Consider the following 22127-nt stretch of genomic DNA (forward strand, 5'->3'; position numbering starts at 1 on the left):
TTTAGGGGTGAGCTGGACCGCAGAGTGAAGGCAAAAGGGCCAACAAGTGCCAAACATCTCTCGGGGAACTCCTTCAAGACTGTTGGAAGACCATTTCAGGTGACTACCTCTTGAAGCTCATCAAGAGAATGCCAAGAGTGTGCAAAGCAGTAATCAAAGCAAAAGGTGGCTACTTTGAAGAACCTAGAATATGAAATTTTTTAGTTGTTTCACACTTTTTTGTTATGTATATAATTCCATATATAATTCCACATGTGTTAATTCATAGTTTTGATGCCTTCAGTGTCAATCTACAATTTTCATAGTCATGAAAATAAAGAAAACTCTTTGAATGAGAAGGTGTGTCCAAACTTTTGGTCTGTACTGTATATATATATAATTTTAGTATATCTTTTCAAGGAACATATAGAAATTAAACGTGTATATATGATAGTATATACTTTATGTGCAGCATGTACATTAAAGCAGTACAGATTTACTGTTCTTTGAAAATAACACATACAGCCATTATAAAAGCTCACAACAAAAGTGACTAAACCCTAAGTGATAACAGCTGTATGTTGTATGACCATGCAAAGCACATGTCCTATTCATTATGTTTATGTTTTTGTCTGCATGACAGGACCATAAAAATTTGTGTATGTTGTATTTGAGCAGTTTTTCAGGCTTTGAGTACAATTCTCAGTGTGTCTTCAGCAAACTGTTGGCAGGCTTTCTTGTAAGCCACCTTTAGAAAAAGCTTATTTCTGGGATGACAGCCATTCAAACCGACTTGTTACAGTGTGCGACCTTTCCTTTCTGCAACCTCTAAACCAATGCTAGCAGCACTCATGCATGTTTTTTTATGCTGCTTTTGCACCTGATGCACAGCATGGGTACTCAACTCCAACTCAACAATGTATGTATGTATGTATGTATGTATGTGTGTGTGTATATATATATACAGTACAGACCAAAAGTTTGGACACACCTTCTCATTGAAAGAGTTTTTTTTATTTTCATGACTATGAAAAATGTAGATTCACACTGAAGGCATCAAAACTATGAATTAACACGTGGAATTATATATGGAATTATATACATAACAAAAAAGTGTGAAACAACTGAAAAATGTCATATTCTAGGTTCTTCAAAGTAGCCACCTTTTGCTTTGATTACTGCTTTGCACACTCTTGATGAGCTTCAAGAGGTAATCACCTGAAATGGTCTTCCAACAGTCTTGAAGGAGTTCCCCGAGAGATGCTTGGCACTTGTTGGCCCTTTTGCCTTCACTCTGCGGTCCAGCTCACCCCTAAACCATCTCGATTGGGTTCAGATCCGGTGACTGTGGAGGCCAGGTCATCTGGCGCAGCACCCCATCACTCTCCTTCTTGGTCAAATAGCCCTTGATGCCTTCAGTGTGACTCTACAATTTTCATAGTCATGAAAATAAAGAAAACTCTTTGAATGAGAAGGTGTGTCCAAACTTTTGGTCTTTATATATATATATATATATATATATATATATATATATATATATATATATATATATATATATATATATATATATATATATATATATATAATTGATTTTAATTAAATGTATTATAATTCTGAAAAAATTTATCCAAGCTTTTTAATCAATTTATAAATGTACAGTATATTTATAATGTTTATAAAATCAGCAGTTATAATAAGTTGTTACAAGTTTTATATAAACAGCAATGCTCCAATTTAATACAATCAAAACAAATTAATTGTGTTGGGTGCAAGTTTTCATTCCAATTAAAGAAAAGCTACACTTTATTGAAAGCCAGAATCATCTTATTACACAGGTAGAATCAGGTGTGTCTCCTGTAATTGTAATGAAAATCTGCAAACACTTTGGCCCTGTATGGACACCACCGGCTCAAGCCAATGACTGTATACAACAATCAGCCATAACATTAACACCAATGACAAGTAAAGTGAATAACATTTATTACCTTGTTACACTGAAGTGATATACTAGGCAGCAAATAAACAATCAGTTCTCAAAAATGACGTGTTGGAAGCAGGAAAAATAGGCAAATGTGTGGTCCAAGGAAGTTAACAACTAATCTGTCTTATCCTTTTACTAAAAAATCATTCAAGGAATAGGACTATATATATATATATATATATATATATATATATATATATATATATATATATATATATATATATATTAATGACTTTTATGACATTTTATTTGACTAGTTTTCAGATCATAATGAAAACTGCTATAAAATGTAAGAGACAGTAAAATATGAACTGTGGCAGATTAACCAAGATGTTCAGTACATCTTACCTAAAGTTCTTATAATACTACAGGGATGGCTTTTCACATCAAATAGCATAAATTACTATTAACTACTCTTAAAGGTATTTATAGGTAGACTGATTAACTTGAGTGTTTTAAAGTTATATTTGCTATACTGTGTGTGCCTTTGTGTTTTGCTATTAAGGAAAAGGGACAATTTATTTGACCGTGTTAACCAAATTTAAGCAAATTTAACTCAATTACAAATTTAATTGTAAAATCTAAAAAAATATCATTGATCATCAGTAACCAATTTATCCTGGTCAGAGACACGTGCATCTGGAGCATAATGAAACCTGGGCTAAGGCCAGGATACACATTGGAAGAGAAACCAGAAACCAATCAAGGACACAACACACACCCACACACCCACACACACCCCTACAAAAGCCAATGCACCCAATGGCATTTTTTGGAAGGTGCAAGGATGTAAAGGAAATGCAAAACAAAATGGGAGAAACATTTGAGATTCATTGGAGACAGAATGCAAACAAAATAGAAAAAGACTTTTGTATTTGACACTTACAGAAGTCCAGTTATCTGACTTTAACCTAGGAAAGAGTGACCATCAGCCATTATCCTTTTACTAAAGGATGATACACATTAGTTTGAGTTCCAGGACCATAAATTTAAACCTCTGTATGACCCCGGCCACAGTAGCGTAACAGTTTCAGGGTGTTACTGATCTTCTTCTAGCCTAGGCCATCTTTGTGGAGAACAACAATTCTAATACTCAAATCCTCAGAGGGTTTTTTTGCCATGTTGAACATCCAGTGGTCACTATGAGAGAATTGTACTCAAAGCACCACATTTTAACTGATTAAATACAAGATACATAAATTTGCATGGTCCTGTTAAACAGACAAAAATATAAACATGATGAATAGGACATCTGGCTTTGCATGGTTACAAGACATACAGCTGTTATCACGTACAGGGTGAACTCACTTTGCCAGCTATTTTGGCAATAATGGCTGTTACTATATTGAGTTATTTTCAGAGGACAGTGAATCTATACTGCTATACAAGCTGCACATTGACTACGCCAAAATATATTCACGTTTCATTTCTTCAGCATTGTCCCTTGAGAAGACATACTTAAAGAGTTTTCTCTCCTGTCCCGCGACTCCAAATCGCGTGGCGCAGTTCTCGCGGTATTTCTTCCGGCTTTTATTTAAAGCCGCGGTACATCTTCGATGACTTGAACCTTCACTCGCTTCACTATTGATAAAATGTAAAAAAAAATGTATAGTCATTATAAAATTTGTATTCACTTATAAACAAAAAGGAACGACTGATTTTGCAAAATGCAGTTGGGTAAAATTTAATATATTTGTCTTTGAAATGTAGGGAAGTTAAAGTAAAAGTCTCCCAAACAGAATACATTCAGTTACTGTCCGCCACTGCTGTAAAAAACACTGCTAATGGGTTCTTTTAAAACTCACACCAAATGGAGGACACTTTGAGGAGACACAGAAGAATTTAAAGTTTCCATTTTCAATTGTTATGTTTAAAGTTTGGGATTCATGAGAATTGTTTCATCATATTAGCACAGGACTTGCAGATGCATATGTTTATCTCTTCAGTGAAACAGTGAAACAATCAGTCAGGCTAATTGCTTATAAATGACGATATTGGAAGCAAATACTGATTTTTCACTTACAAAATTAACTTTTATGAATGCCTTGTATTTGTGCAAAACTGAAATATAATCAGTGCCAAAACTGGAGAAGCCCAGACGAGCCAAAAGTGTAATTTTTGCTGAAAGGAATGAATTTTCTTTCACACTTCTGTGCACAAACACTCATTTATTACACTCAGTAATTTGGAAAAGTTATTTAAGGTAAATAATTAACTTTTGACCTTTGTCTAACTGAGAAACACTACTTTTGGTAGTGGTTCGAACTGGTTTCAACTTAATTATGAGTGAAAATAGATATATTGTGTATTGTGTATATTGTATTGTTATATTAAACTATATATTGTATTGTCATATTAAACCACTGTCTCGTTCTGCCCTCTACTGTTCGAAGCGTGGTAGGAAAAAAAAGCAAGTACGTTAATAATATTAGCAGGAATCATGTCCACTGTATTTTTGCAAACTCACATGGCCTGAAATCACAAGTAAAAAGCACAACGCATACAACCTTTTAAAGTTTCCTATTACAATTTAATTTCTAGGGCTATTGGCTATTTTATAATTGATTGAACGGATTCCATGAATATGTAAAAATAGATTATGTTTCATTATAACATTTATATTGCACAGGAATAGGTTTAATACTTATTAAATGCAAATAGTTTTCAATGAAAAACTCACAGATTGAGTAGGAGATGTTTTACCATTGCTCATGTCCTTGCAGTGTAACAATATCAAACTCTATGTTACATGTTTCATCTGGCCATTCTTGTGACCCTGAATGAATGTGTGGCCTGGCTATTTCCCACACCATGATTGGTGCAGTATGGTGTTTGTTTGTTTGTTTTTTTATACCATTTAACCGTTTCATTATTGTGTGTTTCTGTGATGCATGAAATATATTTTTGTGGTACTCAGCCAAGTCAGTATGTTTAAAGAAGTGCTTAATGGGTGATTGAAATAATTAAGATTTGAATGAACACAACATATCTTATTCTTAAGGTTAAGAGTAATAAATGTGTCAAAAAAACAGATAGCCAAGAGCTGAGGTGGTAGCCAGGATAGAGGGTCATTAAGTGGGCATACTTGAATTACATGCTAATTTTTTAGAAAATGTATGCTAAATGTGGGCGTTACACATATAGTTGAAGAGAGTATAAACAACCCTGAAATTGTAAGTTTGTTACTGGATTTGTTGCTGTTGATAATAATTGTCTATGATGGCAGTAACCATTTCAATAAAATAAACTATTGCTAAAATTTTAATATCATGTGGCAAACACAGAGACCGACTACATTTCAGCATTCTTGAGCAGCTACTTTCAAGCTGGAACTAGCTGATCTATAACGATGCTTATGCAAGTTTTCAGCAGTAGTACATTTCATTCTTTGTATCACCCTGCATTTGTGTGTTCACAACATAAAGATCCAAAAATTGTGATGTGCTCTGCTGATGCTCTCTTGGCTTGTATAGTAGCCATAAAACACTTTTGTGCCATAAACACTTGTGTAGTCATGAAACACTTTTGTTAGCTAGTTGATTTGTTCAAGGGTTGCAGTGGGCAATAATGTGATTTGTTTCACTTCAGTATAATGCTTCTCTGCAGCTGTAAATAATGTATGATTGGTTATCGTTGTAACAGGATCCCTTGTCTTCTAACCGATAACACATGATCATCAAGAACAGCATGCCGGGTAAGTGATGTTATATTTACTCATGTAGCATTGCCTGAACACTTTTCACTGCTCTGCTGTGTCGCCCATTAACAGGTAAAACAGGTTAATTCTATTGTATCAAGATGCTGTGGATCTCCTCTTTTTATTTTCACCAAACTAAGTTTGCATTCTGCTTTGTATTGATTGCATTTACTGATTGTGGAACTAAAATTTGCATCACAAGTGTATGTTTACTAGCTTTATGCTCATGACTGCCAATGACATAAATATGTAATATAATGTAATATAGTAATAATAGTATCACATTATTAGGGTATTGTTGCATTTTATTTTTTTTTACAAGTACAAATGAAAGCAAAAAATCAAGCCAATACCAAATATCAGACAAACATCTATAATGATAGTAATTAAACTAGATTGAATGCATTTGTTCCAGTAACACACTCCTACACATTTGGTAGTGGGCATTGTCAAATACAGCAGTGCTATTGTAGAAGCATGGTTGAAAGGATACAGGTAACAGCAATGTGACTGAGATTTATTTTTTACAAAAACGTATACTTATGTCATTGTTAATGAGTTGTCAGCCAAAAACGTCTAACCAACTGAATTTATGTGGTTTTATTTCTTAGGGAGAATATATGGTGGGATTTACAACAATTTTACGTTTCTCTGTTACATAACATGTATATATAACCTGTAATATGTTTATTATCCCACTAGGGAGCAGCAATACACTTTGAGAGAGAGATTGTTGTCAAATGTTTTTAGACCTACAGTGGAATCAGCTCACAAGACTTGCCTCATACAGGTCACCTGTATTTGTGCAGGTGACTCTGAGAATGGTAACGGCTGGAAATGTCGTTTGCAGAAATCAAAAATATCTTCTCATTAGTGATAAAAAGTGACAGATATATAATTCTAATTTATAATTATAATTAGATGTCGACCGATTGACCGACCGATGAATCGGGACGATTTTTTGGCATTTTTAATTTGTGCTGCAAATTAGTCCGATTATTTGTCAGGCGCATCTGAGTGCATGTACGTTCTGCACTTGCGTGAGAGGACAGAATTCTCCCATACCAGCAGGTGGCAGTAGTGTGTATTTGGCATCCAAACAGGAAAACCGGAAAAGCTAGAACTGTGACTATATTAAGCAAGCAGTGTTTACACCTGCCGCGGTCATTACTAATGGATCCGTGTAGATTCATTAGTAAGCACTAGAATGACAACAAGCGTGTTTGCTAAGCTAAATAGCGTGTTTGCTAAGCTAAATAACCAACTAACAAACCAACTGTCAGCTTGGTGTCCCCAAAGCTTTAAGTTCCTATTAGCTGTTGTTAAATAAGTCTTTAATTTAAGCAATCTTCTTATCTTCTGATCTTGTTTTATTAATTAACTGTTAGATTTTAGGAAATTAAGCGGTAAAAAATTGGCCAAACATATTGGCCAAAAAAATCGCCATCGTATATCAGCTGCCCTGATTCCTAAATATCGGCATCGGCAACAGAAAAACCCACAAATCGGCCGACCTCTAATTCTAATAATCAGAATAATATATGAGAAAATTATTATAACAAAAATATAAGAATAATTATATGATATAATTATTTTTTTAATTAAATATTATAATTATGATGAAGGAGTAGCATGTAATTTTCATGGGAAAAAAAATAAATGAAAGAGAAGAATGTTAATAATGATGACAGAATTATTGGTGCCCTTAATGAAAATGATCACAAATGACTAAAACGAACAATACATGCCATACATAGTATATCTTTTTGTTGCAGTGTGATGTTTTATCCCTTCAAAAAACTATTTACAAAATGATTGGCAACCCTCAGATTTATTAATATTTTGTAATACAAGCTTAGCCCCTTTTTGTAATGCTGTGGTGGATTTAGTAATTTTGCTTCCTTTCTTTGGTATGATAGTTGTTGGTTGTGTCAAATTTCTTAAAATAAGTTAAATAAGAATGTTTAATCATTTTTATGGTCATAAACTACAAATAAAAATAACTAAAATACAGAAATATACAGTACATTTATCTTTTCTTCCTTCTATCTTTAATTCCTTCATCTGCCTTTCCTCTATCAGTTTGAACTATAAAAGACTATTTTCAAGGTATCCAAAACAACAAAAAATTGACCCTGTGATTCTTGGCCTTCAACAAATCTTGTTATCAAAATCTCTATGTCTATGGTGTTTCTAATTTCACACTCAATGAAAAGAATACTAAGGTAGGCAGCCTGTCTTATGACACTGTTGACCTCCGGTAAACAGCTTCCCTTAAATGGTGTCTCTGTCACGATAACTGCTTACAATGTCCTTACTGATGTAACAGCATTATGAATCATTTCTGTGTTTTAAAATCAGTATTCAAATTTATGCATTTGTAACACTCGCCTCTCTAAGAGGATTTATCAGTCTTCTTATTATACAAGTAAAAAATGCTATTTTTTAGGGAACCATTGATGTTTTTGTGTTTAAATTTGATGTGGAAGTACTGCATGCTTCAAAAATCTCATTATCTTTAAACCATCTCATCATCTATGGCCCAGTCTTAACCTGGCAGAGGTAACAGACATTTGATTAAAATATACCAAACACTTCATTCAACAAAATTCATGATGCAATCACTCTTCTCAAAAACTCAAGAATTTTTACACATTCTTATTTTAAGTATCAGATGTTCTTTGTATTCTGTTCCATTTGTTGCTGAATAAAACATTTTTAAAACTCAATACGATATTCAATATTTATATCTTACAGCTTTTATAATAAATATGTAATATTTCTTTTAATATGCTTCCTGTCCACCAGATCTTGTACAGCTACACAAACATACAATTAGAATTCGGTCATTTGGCTGCAGTATAGTCAAGTCCTAATGTCAAATATCACAAAAATACAGATCAAAAATGTGTCTCAGTGACTTTGAATGCAGTATGGATGTAAGTACCAGATGGACTGGTTTTAAATATTTCAGAAACTCAAACTGACAGATACAATACTGTTAATCAAATAATCACAAAAATAACTGTGTGAGCAGAAAGGAAGATTGAACAGCACACTGAACCCTGAAGCATGTGGGCTACAACAGCGGAAAACCACATTAGGCTTCACACTTGTCAGCCAAAGGCAAGTACCTGAGGCTTTAATAAGCTCACTAGGCATAGTGACACTAGAAAACTGAAGACTGGAAAAAACAATGATGATATATTTAAATAGCCTTTTCAAAGAAATACTAGCATTGCATCATATAAAGTACAGACCAAATCTAGAGGCTATATACAATCACTTAACAACCTACGATAAATATACATCTAAGCTTTAAGAATATAAACCAAACAGGTCTCTTGGATCTGAAGTCTATTAATGGTGTCTATACTAAGATCCAACAGGAACAAGATTCAATTAAAGTTGAATCCAACTTCCAAAAGTTCTTAGAGCCATCCTAAGTTAAGTTAGATGTATTTCTAAAGTGGCTTTTTAACAGTTTTATAGATAGTTTTGTAATATAGTGCTACCTTTAATAATAATGATCAATAATTCCTTTGAAGTAAATATAATCTGCTTTGTTTTTTTTTAATCAAGAGTTTAATCAACAGTGGACAGTGATATTTATTACAAACGAAACATAACTCGAAACTGTTCTGCACAAACAGGTTTTATTAAATATATTGCATACTATTTTATACATTTATTAAAAGCAATTGTGAATGAAATCTATGACAAACCCTAAATGATGCAATAGGGATGCTTTGACTTAGCCTGGGTACACCTCAGTGTGTCTGAAAAGACATTAGTTAATGACAAATAAGCAATTTGGAATTTCAGATTATAAGGCAGTGTAAGCAAATTTATTTCATGGTGAAATTGTCAATTTTTTAATTTATAAATTTTAAATAAAACATATCCAGTGAACAGTAGTTAAGGGCAAAGTTTTCTGATCCATATACACACATAAACAAGAAATGTATACACACAAATCATACACACAAGGACTTAATGGTATTGTTGTACACATTCACAATCACAACCTGACAGAACTTTTATCACTATAACATACAGTATACTGTATCTATTTTATAAATTGCAAAGTTCTGCATGCTCATTTATTTTTCTGCACTTCCTGGAAGAAGTCATTGCAGGCAACAGTCAGTGCTGCCACCAGAACCACAAATTCATTAAAATCCACTTCATTGTCTTTATTGGAATCAAGATCATTCATAATCTTCTCCACAAGCATAGGGTCCTTCTGGGACTAAGAAAGAGATAGACAGAGACCAAGATTATTTAGATTTTTTTTCGACAATAATTGGTAAAATGTCAACCATAACAGAATATTTGTATATTGCTAAATGAATATAAACATAGATATGAATCGAGGGCTACAGGAAACTGGACAGCTGAGGAATGCTATTGCAGAAGATTTGACATGTTTTGCATTCTAAGATCAACATGGTTTAAAATAATGATTATTTATCAATTAAAGAGCTGCATATGAGACTTGAGTGTCATAACCTTTCTGTTTCCTTGGATTAATCTGGTTAATCTGAGGTTTTGGCATTGTATCGTAACATAAACATGAATATAGACAAACTTTTTGCTGTTTGGACAGACAGTGAAACAAAAGTTTATTCTGATTTAACTCAAGAAACAAAGGTCCAACATCACCACAATTCTGGAGGTGCCAAAGATGGCACAACTTGATCCTCATGGGTGATGTGTTACATTACCTTTTGCTTTCTATGGAATAGTATTAGTTTTAACAGTTTTCTGTGTAGCGTTACGCTACACAGAAAACTGGTAAAACTAATATTATTCCATAGAAAGTATTGGGCACTTGCTAAGATTTGCATATTTGTCATGAATCCTTAGTTCAGATCTTTAAACACAATCTAGGACAAAGACAACCTGAATAAACATAAAATGAAAATAATTAATTTAGTGAACAAAATAATATGTCCCCTTACCATCTCAACCATTTACGATAAATTGATAATTTCATTCAGTTAGACTAGACCCACCATAATCTGTTCAACTGCCAGTGCTGTTAAATCTTCAATTTCAATCACTTCAATCACTTAAAGTTTTAACAGTTTAAATTACACCATTCACCATACAATCCCAGAAATCCTGAAGGAAAATGCCTGCCATCATTCTATGATCTGAGATGTAATTTGATTATGCAACAACACAACAAAAGATCCAGAAATAAGTTTCAGGAGTGGCCAAGTCATTGCCAAGATTTTAACCCTATTGAGATGTTGTGGCAGGACGTTAAATATGCAGTTAATGCTGAGAAATGTTGCAAAATTCCAATGTAACTAAATTAAATTAAAATCCCTCTACAGTGAAATTCTCATCTCCAGTTATTAAAAGATTTCAATTATTGCAGCTGCTACTGCCGAAGATGGCACAACTTGTTTCTCATGGGTGATGTGTTACATTACCTTTTGCCTTCAGTAAATCAGTGATTTGTGTTTAATCATGTTGTTCTTGACTTTTTTCTTTGTATTAAAAAAAAAACATTTTAGTTTAAAAATCAATTACTTAGTAATATTTAGCAATATTCATATTAAAAATCAAATACTTTTCCCAGCAATGTAATAAAACTATGAACAATACTATGGCTAATAGTTAATAGTTAGCAGCTAAATTATTGTTATTTGTATAATACATGATGCAGTATTTGCAAGGCATACAGTTGCCATGCAGCCATTTTTCTCTGGACTTGCCCTGCTCTCTTTGGTTTGTCAACAGTAATAAGTAATCCTGCATGACAACAAACTATGCACAGGTTTTATGCAATTTTGGTCATGCTTGTTCTCAATTCTCAGATCCTCATTCTACAGTATAAGAACAAATCTACTGACACAGGTAACATTCTTGTGGTGTCAACCATCTCCCATTATTTAGGACACCAGATCTGCTTAGGGAGTTACTTTTGACTTGAGTTCTAGTCAAAAGTACCTGTGTTAATGAAGCTATCTATTGGGTCATGACTCTAAGCACTAGTTGCTGAATTCTATGCAGTGTATGCAGAATAAGCAGTTAAGATGGAAAGTCATACACCAGTTGTTGAAGCCAGTCACCTCCAGTTACCTGATGCCTCTTGTTGAAATTAGGATATGTTTCAGTTTGCAGTTTTTTAGTTTCAGCGAAGACAAGGAAAGTACCACTCAGGATCAGTCATCTTAACATCTTCAATTTACTGTAGATTGGCTAGTGGCAGGATTTCCAAAGAGGAGGAGTAAAACTGTGCACCCAATACAGACTGAAAGCTTGTCAAATTGTATGATTTTGTTTATTCATGTTGACCTTATTTAGGCAGTTCATGATGCCATTTTCAGATTTAGTGAGATTAATAAGTCTATTGTTTTGTTGCTCAGACATTGCAACATTGGCATCTTTATTTTCTGCACAGAGTTCAGAATACCCACAAAGCTCATGAAAGAGAAATACAAATTTAGGTGGGATGGCATTATATCCAATAGTGTATAATAAATCCAGAGGATTAAACACTGGCTTCACAAGTATGAGTCCTGTCCCATGTCTGTTTTTAATCGCTCAGTGTATTGTGAGGCACGTAATGAAGGGTTCCATGTATGAAAAGAAAGCTCTATATGTGTGTTTGGTGTAAAATAAGTCCTGATTTTGTAATGACTTTAAAATATACATGTTAATAATGAAATGCAACGAATTTAATCTAACCCTGTCTAGGTTTAAATTAACCCAGGTTTGTCAATTAACATGTTTAGTTTATATAGCCTACTTAATTCATAGTCTGCACATTAAAATTATTAGGTTGAAATAATTCAGGTCATGAAAATTTACATAAAAAGTACCGTATATGGTAAATTATGTAACATGTAAATACACAATAGAATGAGATTACTGCAGGACAATAAATACACAGAACAATAAATACACAGAACATGTCTGCCGCATATGCTGTAAGGCTGAAAAACCTAGGACCAGCCTGTATTAATGTCCCACCAAAACTGAAATTTGTGTACTAAATCAAAAAGGACTTGTGGACAGTAAATACAATTAAATTTAAATATTTAATTTCAGGTTTCTAACTTACCTGAATTTTCACTTTAATATAGCATGGCTGAATTATGAAAGACTAAATTCTTTTAAGTTTGCTAAAACTGAAACAATTGCATCTCATGTGATGACAAACAATTAATCAAGTAATGTTGTTTCTGCTCTCTGTCTCTCTGTTTTGTATCTTTCTCATTCTCTTTATGCTTTGTTCAAAGAATGTATGTGTGTTTGTGTGTGTGTGTGTGTGTGTGTGTGTGTGTGTGTGTGTGTGTGTGTGTGTGTGTGTGTGTGTGTGTGTGTGTGTGTGTGTGTGTGTCCTTACTGTGAGGAAGTCTGTCAGCTCACTGTTCAGAAGTTCTTTTAGCTCGCCTTTGTTCAGTTTGTATTTATCTCCGTCGTTACCTGAATAGTTGTAAAATACACGGATCAGAGCATCCATTGCTCCCTCCAGCTGGCTTGGCATGATCACTGCACAGAGTACACTACAGACAAAAAAGATAATTACAAACAGAAAAAATCCTACTCCTAAAACTGTACTAAACATCAAGTTAAGCATTGATTTGAGCACAGTCTTAGCTGTGTATAAACAACCTACAACTCATCGGTCCACTTATATGCATAATGTGCACCACAGTCTACCCTCATGTACTAGCTTTATTATGCATATGCATATTTAATTTATGTGAGACAAATAAAAAGAAAGATTAAGTAGATCACATTTATGCATGATCCAAATTTGTCATAGGTTGCTGAACATAAGGATTTTATTTATTAAAGCCTCAAATATTATTTGAAAAAATTTAAATCCCGAGCATCTGCTTCATTATCATTGCCACACACTAGGTCCCACCTTCACACACACAAACTTGCATCCTGGTGCCTAAAGTATGGACAGCGTTGGGACTAAATTGAGGTTGTAATTATACTTTAAAATCTGATCTAATAATTTAGGTTTTATATACTGTATGTATACTAAACCTCTCAGAAAGATGTGAAAATAATATGGTCTCAAAAATCACGGGTTACACATAATCCAAGCCAAAGATAATAATAAAAATAATAGAAAGGAAGCTGCTAGTGATATTTAAATACACTTGTTTTACTATCAGGTTTGAAGATATGCAGCTATTTCCTTAAACTTCATGAACCAGAAATTAAAAATTATGCACACAAATTCAACTCTATACATTCATATAAAGTGTGTAGGCTTGACAACACACTGGAAAAAATAAGACCCATAATTTAAATTGTCAAACAATCTACAAGGTAAATCAGCTTATATGACAAGTCTAAGTAAATATTTACGGTAGAAAAAACAAACACAAAATAATAACAATTTAATACTAATTCAGGATATTTTTTTGAGCAAGCAAGCTTACCTGAGTACGACAAAAAAGGTAAATTCTGGGACAGATGGTCCAGTCACTCTTGGAGTATTTGAGAATTATGGCTGTTTAAGCTGAATAGTGCCTGAGGGTGTTGAGACAAGTTGTTTATGAATTTCCGATCTGAGTGAGGCCCTCCTCCATTGTTATGGTGACATATGACGTTCAGCTGAGATCCCCTGATGATTCCTCAATAATTCCTAATGCCTGTTACACACAGGTACACACTGTGAGAGAAGCATACACCACATTGCCACTGTATGTATACTGTAATAAACAGAAATAATAGTCAGTGATGTACATGTGCAGACTATGAATTAAGTAGGCCATATAAACCAAACATGTTGATTGACAAACCTGGGTTAATTTAAACCTAGACAGGGTTAGATTAAATTCGTAACATGCCAGATCAAAAATAAACACAAGATCCAGACATGGGAAACCCAGACAAAGAATTACTATTTTGTATTTGCATTGCCAAATAAAGGTAGAGGATGGACAAACTTTGTCCCATTTAAGAAAAAGAAAAAAACCAAAAAAAAAAAACCCAAGCACAAACCACTACTTCCTTTTTAAATAATATTATAATTAAAAACACTGGAACTGCATAGGAAATATTGTACTGTGAAAATTTATTTCAGACCCATATAGACAAAGTAATATGAAGCACAGTTTTACTGGGTTTTTTTTTTACTGTAGGAACAAAGATTATGCCACACTAATATCACCCTTGTGAATAAGCAGTTGGCCCTTCAATTTGTGCCACATATATATACTGAAATAACTGGCAATCAGTTTTCTAGCTTGCTGTGAAAAAAAAATTGGAACATTGGAGGGCTTTCGAGCATCAAGTGCCAATCATTGTCAATGGTGTTCACATCAGGACTTGAATATGTGAAGTCTACCCCAAAAACTTAATTTAGTTTATTTTGAGCCATACAAAGGATGACTTGATATTACACTTTAGACTGAATATCTGTCTGCATATCTGTTATCAGTTCAAGCAAGATTTTAAGCATTATACTGAAAATCTTCTCTTATAGAGTTAATATCATATACTAATTTGAGGAAACTGCTAATGAAGTAAACAGTACATTAAAAGATAATAAATAACACAGTGCAGAATTGAATGAAATTTACCCTTTTCCTATTTGCTTATATGCTTTGCAAGCATGATTAATTGGGATAAAATGTTTTCTAGGTGGATACTTTGTTATATAAATAACTATAAAATAGCAATTTAATAAAAAATTCTGTACAGTGGTATAACATTGTACATGCCTGTGTATCACTGTTTTCCCCCCTAACACTAGATACATTGAAAATTGCATAATGAAGACAAATCAATAATAAATCAACCTTCATGTCTGATAGAATTATTGAATTATATTATTAATGAATTTAATGTAGTACTAAAATGGAAACTCCTTTTCCAGCTGTACCAGTACACCTGCCGTGTACACTCTGGAGATCACACCTTAGAGATTAGGAGACACTTACACACACACCTGCTACACCTCAGAAAATCCCAACCTACCCTTTTATTAACACAGAGTCATTATATAGCACATCTTGTGCCTCTCTAAATTTATCTGTGCTACCGGATAAACAAGCCTCCAGTTTAAGTCACTCGGGACATTGTTTTCCCAAAACACTAGTTCACTAAGAATTTATATAATTTAATATGAACATTTGTGTTTCTTATACACTTAGCTAAAAGCTAAATTTTACAAATTATACACAGAAAGAAGTCCTTATAATTTTTTTCTTTTTTTTTCATGATGCAAAAAAGTTAAACACAGTTTCTAAAAGAATATTAAACAGTTAAGGCTTAAGTATGTATACTAGAAATGAACTTATATAGTGTTAGAATGCATTTGTTTCTGTAGTAAATGCTTAGTTAGTATAATTCAATAAATAAGGCATGGGTACATTTAAAAGGTTTCTCAGATTATTATTTTAAACTGCAAAATGGTAATTTACTATATATATTTGTATATACATTTGCACATTGTATTGTGAAATCTGCCTTTTGTGACATCTTTTTGTACAGTTAGAAATTAAGTTTGCTATAACTTAAAACCTAGTGATTGCATTGTATGTTTTTTCATACTCATAGTTTTTGTCCTGTTTATACCATGCTACCAGAACACCTTTTCCACAAAATAACTAAGGCATTTCAAAAAAATCATTTTGCAGAAAACACACTGATCAAAATGAGAGAACAACAATGACTGTAGCATGGAAAAATATTACAGCAACATTTTCTGAAGGTTACAACAGTCAGCAATTAGTAGGAAGTGTACAGGCCTCTGCTCTGAATGACTTCAGCACATTTGTGGCCACAGGACAGCACTAGTCTCTCACACTGCTCTGGTGTGATTTTGGTCCACTCTTCTTCCAGTCTCCTCCACAGTTCGGTGACTGTAGTGGGTTTCTTGGCCATAACTTTGTCACCAAGGATTTTCGAGAGGTTCTCTATTGGGTTGAGATCAGGATTCTGGTCAGGCCATGTCATTATTTCAATGTTTTCAGTTTCAAGGAACTGCTTTACCCATTTTGCTGTGTGACATGGAGCGTTGTCCTGCATGAACACTGCGGGCTGATTGGGTGATGAACGCATGGAAGGAACCATATTTTGTTGAAGAAGGTTCTGATAAACATTTACATTCACTCTGCCATGTAGCTGTATAAGAGGCCCAACTCCTACTGCAGAAAACATGCCCCAAACCATGACACTTCCTCCTCCACTTTTCACTGACTTTACACACTTTGGGTTTAGTCTTTCTCCAGTTTGTCGCTGAACATAATGTTTCCCATCGGATCCAATTAAATTAAACTTGCTTTTATCACTGAAGTGAACTTTGGACCAGTTCACCTCTGTCCACACAACATGCTTAGTCTAGCCTTTTGATTCTTTCTGCTAATGAAAGGTTTGGTCACTGCAGAGTGGGCTTTCAGTCCAAATGCTCTTAAACGTTGAAACACTGTATGATGAGACAGATCCTCACCCTGTTCAGCGCTGAACTGGTGAGCAATTCCAGCTGCAGTGTGGAAACGATTGACCATTGAGATCCTCCGCAGGATCCTGTCCTCTTTTGTATTTGTCTTCCGTGGACGACCAGCCTTCTAGGCAGACTTGAATAAGTTTGTGATGTTGTAAAGATTCAATATTCTTGAAATCACAGATTTGGAACGACCAACTTGTCTTGCTATGGCTGATAGGGTCATCCCTTTGGCCTTTATCTGGACAACCTGCTGCCGGAGGCTTTCAGTCCCACGGCCCACCATCTTGCAGAGTCGGTGAAACTGGAAGTTAGGCTGCCAGTTAAATAGGGGTTGACAGATAATCAAGGAAATTAGCACCAGGTGCCAGATTAACACCAATAACTGGGAGGTATCTGAAAGTGTTCTCTAATTTTGATCAGTGTGTTTTCTGCAAAATAATGTTTTTTTTTTTTGTTTTGTGGAAAAGGTGTTCTGGTAGCATGGTATAGACAGGACAAAAACTCTGTTGAGCTGTGAAGATGACATGTGAGAAAATGTGCTGATTAGAGTAATATATGACCTAGCATCCAATCATACTTTTGAAATTATAATATTATTCTGGAAATACTGGAATTATTTTAAGGAAATAGCTCTCTCCTGGCTCAGGTCTTGTTTGAAGAGATTTTTTACCATTTTATAGATATCTATGCATACATAACATGAAATTTGGTGTTCAACAATATGTATAACATATCGTATATATTGGGTATAATTATGCTATTACATGCTATTAGCTTTAACTGTTTTTATCTATGACACCTATCAATACTTGTATTAATCCATATATTTTGGTAAAGCTTTATTATAGACACCAGCTTTATAAAGAGGAATCTGTTCTAATGTTAAGAACATTAGACCTTGACGGTTGAGAAACTTGCTCTTATATAATACTGACAAGACAGAAGTATTTCCACTGTGAATACAGGCAGCTAGAAATAAGCTTTCTGATGATGACTCCTTATGCTCTTTCAGTTACACCATGTGTAGCAGTGATCTGAAGCTTATAGAGATACTATTACTAAAATAGGCTTTGCAAACGGATATGTATTTTTAATATAAAAACTAAAATGTCACTGCATAAAAGAGAAATACTAGTTCCTGCTTTCAATCTGCAAACCTCTTACCTACCAAGTGAAGTAACTTACTCCCAACAGAAGATTATATTGACTAATGGTCATTGATGTTTAATTCCAAGATCCTTTCCTCTACTTCTCTGACAATACTGAGGTATTGGGATTTATATATGCTCAAAGACGGGAGCATTTCAGATCTAAACTTGCACTAAATAGTAGGGCCAACATCAAATCTCTCTCTCTCTCTCTCTCTCTCTCTCTCTCTCTCTCTCTCTCTCTCTCTCTCTCTCTCTCGCTCTCTCTCTCTCTCTCTCTCTCTCTCTCGCTCATATATATATATATATATATATATATATATATATATATATATATATATATATATATATATATATATATATATATATATATATATATAAGTAGCCACCTTTTGCTTAGATTACTGCTTTGCACACTCTTGGCATTCTCTTGATGCCTACTTTGAAGAACCTACAATATGACATATTTTCAGTTCACTTTTTTGTTATGTATATAATTCCACATGTGTTAATTCATAGTTTTGATGCCTTCAGTGTGACTCTACAATTTTCATAGTCATGAAAATAAAGAAAACTCTTTGAATGAGCAGGTGTGTCCAAACTTTTGGTCTGTACTGTATATATAATATATATAAACTTTTGGTCTGTACTGTATATATATATATATATATATATATATATATATATATATATATATATATATATATATATATATATATATATATATAAACTTTTGGTCTGTACTGTATATATAATATATATAACTTTTGGTCTGTACTGTATATATAATATATATATAATATATATATATATATACAGTACAGACCAAACGTTTGGACACACAAGGTGTGTCCAAACTTTTGGTCTGTATTGTATATATGTATGTATTAATGCGCATGTATATATATATATATATATATATATATATATATATATATATATATATATATATATATATATATATATATATATATATATATATATATATATATATATACATACATACATACATACATACATACATATACATGCGCATTAATAGGACATTGGAACTGGAAGTGTGACAATCAATTAATTAGAAAGACCCAGGTGTGTTTCTCTCTCTCTCTCTCTCTCTCTCTCTCTCTCTCTCTCTCTCTCTCTCTCTCTCTCTCTCTTTCTTTCTCTCTCTCACACACACACACACACACACACACACACACACACACACACACACACACACACAGACACAGACACACACCTCATGAGCCTGAAAATGTTGTTTGTTAGGATGATGAAATATTTTCCCAGGAGCACTGGTTTTGGTCTGTGTTAGATTCTCTAGGTGATTGCCATCCTCCCTCTATGATAAAACTCTTGCATATGACTGAATTAACATGTGACATGAATTTCCACTGGCTAGAGGTCTGTGGCAGACATGATGATATGACCACATTATTGGATCATGAATGTAGTTATAGAAAAATACAACCTTATTGTGGCAAATATAAATATAAAGTAATAATTTACATATGATCTTAAGATGTAATTATATTATAACAAGCTATAAGAAATAAAACCATAGAAATGGACCTGCCCCAAATTCTAATCTAATCTTTTTTCTGGATAGACTGCCAATAACCAAAAGCATTTGGCTCTTTTATTGTATTTTTTATTTTTTTTTTTCAATTTTGCATTATTTAAAGTTTTTATTTAATTTAAACTAATTGCTAAAAGTTTATATCTGTCAAATATTCCTATCTATGTGGGATCATTTGGTCCATAGCATGCACATGAACAAACACAGGCACATGCAAATACACAAACACACAATACAATTTCTATACTCTATATTCTATTTGAGAAGCTTCAATTACATTTATTCATCCTTCTAAATAAAGCTATGTTTATGCCTAATCCTAGCCCTAACATGAATAATCAAAAGAAAACCATTTGGCTCTTTAGGCTTCTGTTTCCTGCAAGGTAATTTAGTTCCTATCTATAGATAACAGCAAATAAAATGTAAAATATATCTAAATGTAATAGCTATATTAGCAGTATGTTTTTTAACCTGTAAGAGTATATATGTAAGTTACATTATTTCAGCCCAGTCAGCACAATTAAACAGGTTCACTATGCCAAAGAGAAGTTACTCAATAAAGTTGAAGAACAAAATGAAAGCAGCCAGAACACCAGTTACTCAGAGAATATAAATAATGAACTGCAACACTATTGTCTGTGTTTCTTCACCCCAAAAATATCTCTGACATTTTTTTAATAGATACGCAGCCATGGAAATTTTTTTATGTACACTTTGAATGGTTTGTGTTTAAATACCCATATGAGTCCATTTGTATTGTAGTATTCTCTGTTTGCTGCATTTAACAAGTTTGTTTTCTGCTTTTTTATATAGGTTTATGTTCTTGTCTTGATTTCACCTTTTTGTTTCTTGTTGTTTACCTCACCCATGCATGTTTTGTATATTGGATTTTGGATTTAGATTTGGACCTGTCTGACTTGAATATTAATAAAAGGTTCTTATCATAACTGTCCTTGCATTTGTCCAATAGTCAAATTAAATTGTTGTGACGACTTAGATTAACATTTGTTTATATAAGATGTAAAATCTGAAAATGCATATCAAGAAAAAAAAAAAAGTCACTGAGGTAATAAAAACAGGACTGACATAGATCTGGGGTTGACAACAAAAAATTCTGCTGCATGGAAGGTTCCTTAGAGCACAGTGGCCTCAATAATTCTTAAATGGAATATGTTGAACAGTCAGGACTCTTCCTAGACCATACTGTTCACTTCACCATACTGAGAACCTGGTTAAAGATGGCCTTGGGTAGATCAGTGACCAAGAACCTAATGGTCACTCTTCAATGGTGAATTGCAATTGTTCATGCCACCACTTATATTTAATGAATTGCATTTAAAGGTGCATTTTCTATCTATATTGATTTATTAAATTCCACACTTACTTTTGTCACAACATTGTCAAACTTAAATAATAAAGTGTATTCCTCCTTCCCATTCTACCATTGACAGATACTGAAAATTATTTTCCTACTATGGTTTTTCTTGATTTCCAGACTTGATCCTGATGTTCTATACATGCTCAGCTCTGCTTGCTCCTTGCATATTTCTGGACGTATGACTCATCTCTTGCTGTTGATAATTTCAGAAGTAGATGGCAAGCGGTAGTAGGCTCCAACCAGACCCTGACAACGAGCATCAGAGTGAATCAAGTACGTCTGGAGAGAGACAACAACAATAAAAAGAAAAAGGGAAAAAAATTGCATTTCAACAACTATTTTAGTATAGAAATTTAACTTGGCTATATTATGCATATTAGGATTCATATTAGGTGATCTTGTATTAAACAAAGGGTGCTCCAGTGGTCTTCAAACTGCCTTGAACACTGTATAAACATGCACCAGAAACTGCCCTGCTAAGCTATTTCAGAAGAAAGCCCTGATTATATTTATATTTAGTTTGTAATCTAGCGTACCAGTGTAGATTTATTCATTGCTAGAGACTTAAAGCACTTTTGTACGTTGCTCTGGACAAGGGCATCTGCTAAATGCCGCAAATGTAAATGTAAATGAACCACCTGCACCTGTTTCCATTCCCAAGGAATATCAGGTTCTGTAGGAGGTATTTAATAAGGCCCAGGCAATGACATTGGATTGACAACACCCTGCATTGGTTTGAACACAGTTACAGTCCAATATCCTTACCCACTCCGATCAGTCAAAGTGTGTTTTGGATTCGTTTTGCCTTGCTGATGGCCCTTTTGTGTGTGTGTGTGTGTGTGTATATATATATATATATATATATATATATATATATATATATATATATATATATATATATATACAGTGTTGTGTTCGTTACTAAAAA

General features: G+C 33.5%; 1 protein-coding gene across 1 annotated transcript; it reads right to left on the reverse strand.

The window, feature by feature from the left end:
• Positions 1-9347: 9347 nt before the first annotated feature.
• On the reverse strand, positions 9348-14190 carry s100z (S100 calcium binding protein Z). The gene is made up of 3 exons (XM_083565373.1): positions 14081-14190; positions 13024-13183; positions 9348-9909 (listed from the first exon to the last, which is right to left on the reverse strand). Exons 2-3 carry the CDS (start codon positions 13162-13164, stop codon positions 9757-9759), a joined length of 294 nt encoding a protein of 97 aa, XP_083421499.1. The 5' UTR covers positions 13165-13183; positions 14081-14190; the 3' UTR covers positions 9348-9756.
• Positions 14191-22127: the final 7937 nt, after the last annotated feature.

Source organism: Silurus aristotelis (assembly GCF_946808225.1).
Source record: "Silurus aristotelis genome assembly, chromosome: 16".
NCBI classification, from domain to species: Eukaryota; Metazoa; Chordata; class Actinopteri; order Siluriformes; family Siluridae; genus Silurus; species Silurus aristotelis.

Excerpts from the sequence above, each read along its gene's own strand:
- s100z (XM_083565373.1), bottom strand. The coding sequence starts at position 13,164 with ATGCCAAGCCAGCTGGAGGGAGCAATGGATGCTCTGATCCGTGTATTT. Across the intron at positions 9,910-13,023 it reads AGCTGACAGACTTCCTCACA|TCCCAGAAGGACCCTATGCT; the intron begins GTAAGGACACAC and ends TCTCTTTCTTAG.